The sequence below is a fragment of the Nuphar pumila genome, chromosome 1 (genome assembly GCF_984573655.1).
Source record: "Nuphar pumila chromosome 1, dmNupPumi1.hap1.1, whole genome shotgun sequence".
Taxonomy (NCBI): Eukaryota; Viridiplantae; Streptophyta; class Magnoliopsida; order Nymphaeales; family Nymphaeaceae; genus Nuphar; species Nuphar pumila.
The window spans coordinates 169,293,246-169,305,114 of NC_143249.1; the positions used below are offsets into that span (position 1 = coordinate 169,293,246).

Here is an 11,869-nt window from a genome sequence, read left to right on the forward strand (position 1 = left end):
GGTGAAGCAATGCTCCACACTCCCATTTCCATAAAGCTTTGCTTCATGTTAATCTTTCATGTAGATCTTATAATCTTTCTCTACGGTTTCATATGTTTTGAACATACTTCTATCATTGCATGAATGAATTATTGATCTAGAATTCATATACCACCCTTTATTCGAATTGATCATGAATATCTCACTTACTACAACCACCAGGTAGTCATTGAGTTTACTAGCCTTATTGCCTTAAAATTTCTTCCTATATTGGCACTCTCTCACATAGTGATCGGGTTTGCCACAAATACAATAGAAAATAGAATATCTCTTCCTAGCAATATTCTTGGATTTCTTATTCTTGTTTTTAAGTTCAAATTTAATCCTTGGTTTGCACTCAACTATGTTTACCGTAGCCTAAACTTCTTGTACTTCATCTTTCTTATCTCAAGATCAAGCTTCCTTCTTGTTTCTAAAATATTAAAGAAATTGTTCTAAGGTAAACTCTTCATTTTTGTATTTTAATTAATTTATATAATCTTTCTAAGAATGAGATAATCTAACTATGATTGCAACTATTTGGAATGATTTATCATTGTTCATACCCTAAGACTTGACTTGATTAGCCAAAATATGTATTTCATGGACCTGAGGTAATAGTGACTCATCATTGAAGAATTTAAAATCCATATACTTATTAACAAACAAATTTCTACATCCTTGGTCTTGTATTCGCTTTCAAGAATTTGCCACAACTTCTTTGCCATATTGACTTTTGAGTGGAGGTCGAATAGGGTGTCTGAAAATGTATTCAGTATATAGTCACAATATACGAAGTCATCCTACATCCCTTTTTGTCTCTTTCAATTTTTAGCAATGTCTCATCATCCCATTCTTCTGGACATTCCGTCATAAGCTCGTACACCACATTTGCAATTTTGAGAAAGATAAGGTCTTTGTGTTACCAAGTTTTAAAATTTGTGCCATTGAATTGGGATAACTTAGCCAGCTCTTGATTTTCAACTTTCACAGTTGTTATTTCCAGAGCTTTCGCTTGAAATTTGTTAGAAAATACTTCACTCAATGGGTAAGGCAATTAATCTTGAACCAGGTGTGCTTAGAGGCATGCATTATACTCTCTATCTTTCAAGCAATATTTGTTCCACTTAGGATCCAGTTCATGGTGCAATGTATATTCATGCAACTATGCTTCCAGGATACAATTGACCTTTTGCCTTCTTGCGAAGATCGGACCACGCCTTTCATTGGGTGAGACCAAGTAACTCAACACCTACCACCTTAAAATAATCTCTTAAATAGGTAGGTTAACCTAGGCTAGACCCTAGGTTCATCTTAAGTAGGGACCCTAGGTTTGACTTGGGTAGGGACCTTAGGCTTGACTTGGGAAACCCTTGACTAAGTCAAGGTCTAAGCTCACCAGAGAAAGCACTAGGGAGAGAAAGACAGAACGAGCTTAGAGAGAACTAGGGACCACAAGAGAGAGAGAGAGGAGCACTGGCTCATTTGAGAGGAAGAGGAGAGGAGCGCATTGTGAGTGATAGTGAGAATGGGATAGGCCCAGGGTTTAGGCCCCAACCTTAACAAAGGCTCATAAAGGGCATTCAAGGGGCCCAAACGGTCAGCAGTAATGGCCCAAATGGCTAGCCAAGGAGGGAAGCCTAAAAATGACAAAAAGGGTAAGATCTTGGTCCAAAATGACTCTCTCAAGATCATTTGAACTCTTGGTCATGGTCAACAATCAACAGATAAGGGTGGCTCATAGATCCTTTCACCATAAATGCCCCATTCAAAGACATTGGGTAGGTTCAGGTCAAGGTCCAAACCAATCCTATATGAATTAAGACCCGATCAAAAGTCATAAATAGGTCATTCAAGGTTGATTTTAGACTTGGGTTAAATCTATCCCAAGTAGTAAAAAGAAAGCTCAAACCAAACCTAAATCCGAATATAAAATCAAAATTCAAGTTCAAGGACCAATGTCTAAGATCTAAGATCCAAAGTTCAATATCTAAAATCCAAAGTTCAAAGATTAAATTGATACGCCGCCAGTGGTCCTTGCCCGTAAAAGCAACACCCCTCTATATAAGGCTAAGAAAAGTTCTCACAATCTGAACTTGTAGGAGAGACTGTACACCCACTAACTTAGGTAAACATAGAAAAAAAGTGTAGGAAACTAAGATAGTTTTGAGTCATACCCAACAACTTGCACCCACTACCCCATCTTCTCTCATTTGTGAATGTTAACTTGATAGAAAGTTGCGTCTGTGAAAGCCATGAGTGCGAGTTTTTTTGCCGCAAGGCTTAAACGAGAAACTAGTTGTACTTTGTGGCAGGCAGAGGGACGTGGCATTCTATGCCAATAAACTTGAAATTGTTTCTTTATCAGTTATTCACAAAAAAAAAAGTAAAAACATATGGTTTATTTTCTTTTTAATTTCACAACACTTTCTATTCCGTTTCATTGTAACTTTTTTGCTTCACCGGCCATCTGCTTGACCTAGAAGTTTCATTCTTTACATACTTTGCCATTTCTTAAACACTCGCGTCTCGGTTCACGGTTTTTGCGCGTGGCTTCTCGCAACCACCTCCTTACTCTGTCCCACGATTCTCCTAGTCCCGGGAGGTGACGTAGTTATGGCCTATACCATGGCGCTTGTTGGGAAAGACTATGAAGACGACACTAGCAAGCATACCAACAGCAGGTGGGAGGGCCATGATCATGGCCTTCTGCTCTGTCTGCAGTGACGGGTAGTAGCAATCGTCGGTGTTGGGGTCGAGGAGAGCGACGACAGCAAAGACGACAACAGAGAAGAAGGCATGGACAAAGTCACCAGGCCTCAGGTGGTAGGCAGAGAGGTCGACGGATGAAGAAGATGAGGAGGAGGAGGAGCCACCGAAGACGTAAATGCCCTTGTGGGTGGCGAGGCCGTAGTAGGTCTTGCCGTCGGACCCGGTGAAGCTGTCCGTGAAGCAGGCGAAGGCGCAGGAGATAGCGCAGATGATGAGGAGGGCTCCCGTGACGTACTTGTTGGCGAGGTGGCAATGGCCGTTGTTGGTGAGGATTGGTGCGAGGAATTGGAAGATGATGACTGTGCCGGTGGGGAGCAGCTTCAGCAGGTTCGACGCTCCCACAAACGTCTTGTTCGCCAACCCTTCGGAAGAAGAAGAAGATGCAGAAGTTTTCGCTGTGCCTGAAGCCATTTCCTCCCTCTCTCTGCGTTAAGTTCTTTCTCTATTTCCTGTGAGTTTTGAGTTTGAGTTAGGTTAGAGAGTTGGGTGGTGGGTTTATTTATAGATGGTGGAAGGAGTTTGAGTTGACGAGAATGTCCCCTTGGTTCTGGGGAATAACGATTCTTGGCCGGATATTATTTAATCATCATTGAGTCCAAATTGACGTCTAATTCAGAGTCGTTCAATCACATAACTTGATAATTTCGGATTGCTGTTGGCATGCAAAATTCAAAATTTCAATCTTTTACGTTTTCTTTTTTTTTTACATCAAACTAGACGTAGCTTACTATTTAGCTGGATCTGGTAGAAGCAGACCAGGTCATGCTGAACATGAGCGTTTTTGCTCATGCCGACATCATGGCCGTCTGTTAGCATTTTGGATGAATGCCACATGGTTTTGTTGACTTTTGAACTTTTTAAAATGCAAGTCGGATGGCCACGATGTCAGAATGAGCAAAAAGCCTCGTGTTCAGCATGACCTGATCTGCTTCAGGATCTGGTGGTAGGCTGCAGGATTCATTGACCGAGAAAATTCAGAAGTTGAAGTCAGATATCAAAACCAAACAAGTATGATTCGTATTATTGTTGGATCGAATCGGAGTAACCGTTGGGTAGAGATATTTTAAGGGTATTTTGGGCAAAAAAAGTTGACAGTTTCCCGTCCTCTCAGCAAAAACGGTGATTGCTTATACGCCATGAGCTTGCAGATGACGTTATCAATGCTTGGATTTGGCGTCACTCATCTCTCTCTCTCTCTCTCTCTCTCTCTCTCTCTCTCTCTCTCTCTCTCTCCACTGTTTTGGTTTTGCAGCTTAATTTGAATCAACAATTCGGGTTCCACTCATACACTATGTCACCCCATCTTCATATTCCTTTTAAATCTCATGATGAAGTTGTTTCGATCAAATCCGATCTTATAGATGGATCCACCATTCTCTATTTAATAGGAATAGACCCTCTGCCGAAGAAATGTGATTTTCTAAATCATAAAATGTTGTGTTTTGTCAACCGTTGATGTTTTAATAAAAAAAATCGGAGTAAGTGTTGGGTACTAAGATAGGAATGCCATAGGGGATGAATGGTACCCATTTGATATCATTACAGCCTTCCCACACATGACAGCATTTCACAGGCCCCACATTGGCAAAATGGGCGAAACACGCATTGTAGCTACAGTGTGTGTTATGGGGTTCCCACTGAGCGTCGCGTGACGCTCAGTAGGGTGTACGGGAGAGCTGTATATCTCCGTACATCAGCCTGCAGGATGTGTGACGGTGTACAACTTTCCCGTACATCCCACTGAGCACCACGCAGCACTCAGTGGAGACTTAGGAACATGCACTGTAGCTACATTGGGTGTTTCTTGGGGGAACATATAACCTGCCCACGGCAAAATATGGTTCATTCAAATGAACACGATGTAGTTGCTGTGTTGCTGATGCTTTTGCTGTATCATAATACATAACATAATGCATCCAACCAATCAATAGGAATTGCTATTAAAAAGGCTCTCCCGTTCCTTGCATTGACATCAAAGCGAATGGATTGCAGAGGAGGAGCTCAGCTCCATTCCAGCATCCACCGGCTCATTTGGATCACATCATTGTGGATCTTCTATTTAGGTTTCAATGGACTAAATGTGTGCATGTGGAGAAACCTCGTAACTACTGGGCTAATAAGCTCGTCAGAATGGGTTGCATTGGTGGAGACAGGGTCTGAAAAGATAAACCTCTAGACTGGTTCCCTTTTTTACATGCTCTGTAATGTCCACCATGATGTGTAACTGGTAGGGGTCTTTTTAATCCCAACTTGCCAATCAAAAAAAAAAGAAAAGAAAAGAAAAGAAAAGAAAAGAAAAGAAAAGAAAAATGGTGTATCCAGGAGATCTAGGAATCACCAATAAGTGATCCCTTATGTGCCATCATCCGGGGGATCTCTTAAGTGACCCGTCTGTATGGTGAGTGCAATTTCAACTTATAAAATTGTATCCCAATATTGAGTGAACACTATTTTAACTATTCTTGGTCAATATGACATATACAACCCAAACTTTGTTCACATTAAAGCTATTAAGAAATCCCCAATTCACAAGAACACATATATATATATATATATATATATATATATATATATATATATATATATATATATATATATACATACAGTAATGGGTCCATGCTAAACCACATTGGTGCTAAATCGAAGCTAAAGCACATTGACCGGCCATCACACGCATTGATTGTTGGTCAGCATGCAAAAAAAAACAAAAATTGTGTCAAAAACAAAATTTTTGGGCCGAAAGACCTCTAGTGGCAGACCAAAAGTGTCAGTAAAGTTTCCGCTAAAGGTCTCAGTCATTTATTGCCTGATTTATGGCACATTTAGTGCTTCACTAAAAGCCGAGTGCATTTTTTGAAAAAGGTCTTTAGTGGTGCACTAAAAGCTCCAGTAAAGTTTCCAAACCTTTAGCAGGACCTTTATTTGCGCTTTTAGTATACCAATAAAGAGTTTTCGACGTGATTTTTTTGTGTGCATTGACTGTCCATCAATGCGCGTGATGGACAGTCAGCATGCTTTAGCTCCAGTTTAACACCAAATGGGTTTAACATGGATCCATTTCACTATATATATATATATATATATATATATATATATATATATATATATATATATATATATATATATATATATATATATATATATATATATATATATATATATAGTAGGTGCTAGTGATTCCCTAGGAACATTTCTGAGAGGCATTTCTAGAGAATTATTTTTCGCTTCATACACATGATAAGAAAAAGGTTGAATTCTTGGAATTGAGCCAGGGAGGTATGAGTTTGGTGAATTATACCACCAAATTCTAGAATTTGGAACGTTACTGTCTAGATCAGTTCACCAATGCTCATGAGAGGGCGAATAAATTTGTTCAATAGCTCAAAAAAGAATTATGACACAGAGTGATGATGAGTATACCACAAACTTTTTATGCCGCCATAGCTGCAACCACCATGCTGACTGAAGAATGGCAGTGTTTTAAGGCAAATCCGAACAAGAGGACCATAGGAAATTAGGGGAACGACATGAGGCCATTCCTTAGTTGTCAAACACCATGACCACCATACCCCAAAAAGAAAATTAGAAGAAAGAACTCCTCCCCTCCATCCAAAAGGCCGTGTCACCAAGAGAGAGCACAACCCGACTCATAGTCCAACACAGACGGCCCAAGATGTAGTCACCCTCATCCCTGACAGCCATGCCAAAGAGAGACTGAAGGCTATTTGTATTGTGGCAAAATAAGCCACTATATTCGTGATTGATGTAAGAAGATGGCAGATGAGCAAAAGAGGGTCTCAGAAGGAGGACAACCTTCACATCCGCAATAGTCCCAACAACAGTTGCTTCAAAGGTATTCAGGACTATGGACAGTGGCAGGATGTGTCTACACAACCACTACCGATTAAATCACAAGGGTGACTTGGTCAAGGTACCATAATTGTCGTTGGACATGCTGCATTAGTTCTATTTGATTATGGTGCGACTCATTCATTTATTTTAGTCAACTTTGCTAAATTGTTGAATGCACCCATCAAACCACTAAATCATACTTTAGAGGTACATAATCCAGTAGGATATAATTTCTTTTATGTAACATACATACCAAACTTAGAAGTAGAAATGAAGGACATAGCCTACCTGCTAATAGAATCCTACTTGATATGATAGAATATGATATTATTTTAGGGATGGATTGGTTATACCAATACCATGCTCAGATATTGTATCATAAAGGAAGGTGATTTTATATCGACCTAGAACACCCAAGGTAGTGTTTTAATTGACTAGACCCCTCATGAAGAATCGAGTCATATCTTCATTGAAGGCTCAAAAATACGTGAGAAAAGGGTATACAACCTTCTTGGTTAATGTCACCCTCACAAAACCAAAGACTAAGGCTATAGAAAACTTAGAGATAGTTCAGGAATTTTCAGATGTTTTTTCAAAAGATTTGCTAGGACTTCCTCTACATAGATAAAATAGAATTCAATATTCAGTTATTACATGGTACGACATCGATCTCCAAAGCACTTTATAGGATGGCTCTAGTGAAACTCGAAGAATTGAAGAAGCAACTACAAAAATTATGGGACAAGGGATTCATTAAGCCAAGTGTGCCACCCTGGAGAGCGTCTGTATTGTTTGCAAAGAAGAAAGATAGATCTTTGAGATTATGCATTGATTATAGAATTCTCAACCAGACCACAATCAAGAACAAATATCCATTACCATAAATTGAAGACTTGTTTGATCAATTACAAAGAGCAATAATATTTTCAAAGATTGAGCTTAGATCCGGATATCACCAGCTCAGAATCAAGGAGGAAGACATCTAGAAGACAACCTTTGGGATAAGGTACAAGCATTATAAGTTCGTAGTAATGCCTTTTGTTCTCACTAATTCACCAACAACTTTCATGGATCTGGTGAATAGAATATTTAAGCATTATTTAGACATGTTCATAATCATATTCATTGATGATATTTTAGTATATTCTAAAAGCATAGAGAAACATTAGGAACACCTAAGATCCTTCCATAAATTATTGTTGCTTAAAGAAAATATTCCCAATATGAAAAGCTAAAGTTGAGAGCTCAACAAGAAGATGCTTTCTTACATCTAAAAGAAAATAAGAGTATTTGGTTGAAAAACAAAATTTGGGTACCTAATGACCCCGAATTGAGACAAAAAATATTGGAAGAAACCCATAAGAACCGATATACCATCCACCCAGCAAGTATGAAAATGTTTAACGATTTACAAAGGAGATATTGATGGAGCAACATGAAAAATGATATAGCAAGTTTTGTCTCAAAATGTTTAACCTGCCAACAGATTAAACACCAGAAGCCTGGTGGTATGATATAACAGATAGAGATTCCATAGTGGAAGTGAGAAGAGTTTACTATGGATTTTGTCGTAGCTCTATTCAGGATGCGAAAGCAACATGATGCAATTTGGGTAATTGTCGACCGCTTGACCAAATCAAGGCATTTTCTACCCATTTGTACTAACCAATCATTGAAAAGTTTAGCAGATTTATATATTCGAGAGATTCTTAGATTACATGAAATTCTAGTCTCGATCATTTTTTATCGTGACCCCAGATGCACATCTCGATTTTGGAATCAACTACATCGAGCTTTGAAGACGAAGTTGAAATTCACTATGACTTTTCACCCCCAAATAGATGGACAATTTGAGCATACTATACATACTCTAGAAGATATATTGAGTCTTTATGTTAGACTAGAAAGAATATTTGGATACTCACATAGCAGGTGTCGAGTTCGCGTATAATAACATTTTACACACCAGTATTGAGATGGCCCCATATGAAGCTATGTACGAAAGACCCTGTTGATCCCTAGTATATTAAGATAAGATTAGAGAACGTACAGTCGAGTCACTAATGGTTTTGCAATACTATACCCAACAAGTAAAGATGATTCATAAAAGACTACATGCAGCTTAGAGTAGACAAAAGAGCTATGCAGATCAAAGACATAAGGAACTTGCTTTTGTAGTATGAGATAAGGTTTTCATCAAACTTTCTCCGATAAAGTGTTTTTCGCTTCAAAAAGAAGGAAAATTTGAGTTGCACATTTGTTGGACCCTTCGAGATACTAGATCAGGTGGGAAAAATCGCTTATCATGTGGCATTACCTCATTGATATGCTCACATATACAATATTTTTTACGTATCCATATTGAGAAAATATGTCCATGACCCATCACATATTATCCAAAATGAAGATATTGATATCAAGAAAACTGGTCAATAGGAGAAAAACCTGTAAAAAATATGGATAGAAGCGATCAAGTACTTAAAACGAAAACCATTTTGTCAAAATGAGATGGCAACATCATAGGATTAAGGAATGTATTTGAGAACCTCAATTAAGCATAAGAGAGAAATACCCTGAGTTGTTCTTATATGACCTAAGATTGAAATTTTGCAGACAAAATTCTTTTAGAAGGGGTCAACTGTAACAACCAGAATTTTTGTACTCTTTTTATGATATATTAAATAATGAATTGTTTCTTAGTTAAAATTTTATAAAACAGGGTTATAATGATTTTTCCAGAAACTATGCTCAATTCCGAGGAATAAAAAAGGGTTAAGGAATTTTTTTTAATTTAAATCCTATTTTATAATTTTTAAATACATGGTTGCATTCATATTGAAAAATTGAGAAAGATTTTTTTTAATTCATTAAAAATAGAGTTAAAACGAATTTGAAATTCACTTGACAAATTTCAAGGGTAAAATGGCAATTTTAGAAAAGTTTCAGGGTCATTTTTGACATAGGGTCATATTGGTCCAAGTTCAGTGTTGGCTGATTTAGGGACATATATGTCATTACATTTGACCTAAGGATATATTGGTAAATCTTCTTTTTATTAGAAAGTAATTAAACCAAATATAACTAGTTAGGACTTAGTTACATTAACTAGAATAGATTCTAGTTAATGTAACCAAGTAAATTAACTAAACCTAAGGATGCTCTGAATCTGAACTGTGTCCCATAGGCCCCAACCCAGACCCAAGACCCACAACAACTAAGCCTTATACGTAGCACCTCTTTCATCAAGTGTTGGCTTCATTCACTTGGTGAAAACAAAACACCATGTGTTGAATAAGGATCAATACATGGCACTCCTCCTACCACCTCACTCCCTTATTTAACCTTTATAAATAGCAATCAGCTCTGCCTTGTAAACTTCATCAGCTCACACGACCCCACCCTCTCTAAACCTCTCTCACACCCTCTCCAAACCTCTCTCTCCCTCTAAATTCTCTCTCTCACTCTCTCTACAAATATCTCTCTCTAAATTTTCTATCACTCTCGCACCCCCTCACTACTGAGTTGCACACCTTCTTCACGACCATCTCACCAAGATAGTACACAACACCATTGTGACAACTATACCTTCACAAAATGCTAAAACTATCAACAAACTTAGGCACGTACAAGGTAGATTTTTGTACCAAACACTTGTAATTTTGCATGTTATTTCATAAACTAGATTTAAATTCTTGTTTTAACAAATTTAGTTGGTATTGAAACGCTCAAAAATTGACTCATACCCATAATGGGTTGATTCCTTGTTTACAGCAACGGTCGATACCTGTAATAGGGAGTCAACACCTGTTTCTTTTTGTTTTGAAACTAGCAGGGTCGACCCCTGCTCTGCAGATGTTGACCCCTACAGTTCAGGATCCCTCCACAGTTGTACTGCACAACGAGTGTCAACCCGTGCTTTGCATATGTCGACCCCTACAGTTCAGAAATCCCTCTATAGTTCAGATACATTACAGATATTGACCCCTTCTCTACAGATTTCGACCCTTGTAGTTTAGGATCCCTCTGTAGTTGAGATACACTACAGATGTTGACCCCTATAATTTAGAACTCTCTTTGTTGTTTAGATACACTGCAGATGTCGACCCCTGCAGTTCAAGATCGCTCTGCAGTTGAGATACAATGCAGATGTCGATGCTTGCTTTGCAAATGTCAACCCTTACAGTTCAGAACTCCCTCTACAGTTGAGATACACTGCAGATGTCGACCCCTACTCGATCAAATGCTTGGTAAGGGTCGACCCATGTATAAACACCCCAAATTTTCCTCATCCATTTTCAGACAATGCCCCTCGTGCAGTGCCAACCCTGGTAGGTCAGTGTAGGAGTTCAACTCCAAGTTTGTGTCAGGAAACTACCATTTTACCCACTTTCATTCGGAAAATTACCATTTTACCCCTAGGTCATCCCAGACCCTAGTCAGTCGGAGTCAACCAAGCTCGTTGGTCAGTTCAAAACAGTTAGAATGTCAGTCATTTCTAGCTCACCTGAGCTCATAGTGAACAAACCAATTTCATTTCTGGCCATTTCTGCCAAAATGAGATCATTTCTTCAGAAATGAGCCCATTTCTCACTCAAAACCAAGCCAATTGTCTCATTCTCAGTCAATCATATTCTCCAGAGTCTAGCTTGAGCTCACCAGAAGTTCAAGTACTCCAGTTTCAGTTCAAAACCATTTCCAAGTGTCTAGGAGCCCATTTTAGCCCGTTTCAGCTCTTTCAGCTGAAATTGAGCTGAGTTCAATCAGTTGAGCTAGTATTCAAACTTCGATTTTAGTTCATCTCAGTATTATTGACCTTTGTTTCAACTCAAACTCAGCTCTGGTTTGTAATTCACTTCACTCCAGTGACCATTTCTCTAAAAATGACAGCTTTTCTTGAAAATCTATTCGGGGAGTCTAGTTGAGTCAGTGCCTTGTCAGTCCAGTCGAGTTCTGAAACTCTAAAACCCAGCTCAATCTAGTACATTTCAGTTCAATCCAGCTCAAATCCCAATTTTCAGTGTCACTCTGGCTTGGTAGAACCCAAAAATCATTTATTGAACCATTTTGCAAATTTTATCAATTTCAACACTTTTTGAACTGATACAAGTGTCAATCAAAGTCTAATATCCAAATTTCTTCATTCAGCATTTCACGTAGCATTTCATGTCATTTCTCATCATTTCATATCATTTCTCAGCATTTCATTACATTTTATTTCATTTTCGAA

The 11,869-nt window shown here is 38.4% G+C and overlaps 1 protein-coding gene across 1 annotated transcript; it reads right to left on the reverse strand.

Annotated features, from left to right (window-relative positions):
* Positions 1–2,521: 2,521 nt before the first annotated feature.
* Positions 2,522–3,279, reverse strand: LOC149851243 (protein DMP2-like). Its single transcript, XM_090014327.1, has one exon. The coding sequence runs from the start codon at positions 3,199–3,201 to the stop codon at positions 2,611–2,613; it is 591 nt and encodes a 196-aa protein (XP_089870453.1). The 5' UTR covers positions 3,202–3,279; the 3' UTR covers positions 2,522–2,610.
* Between the last annotated feature and the right edge of the window lie 8,590 nt (positions 3,280–11,869).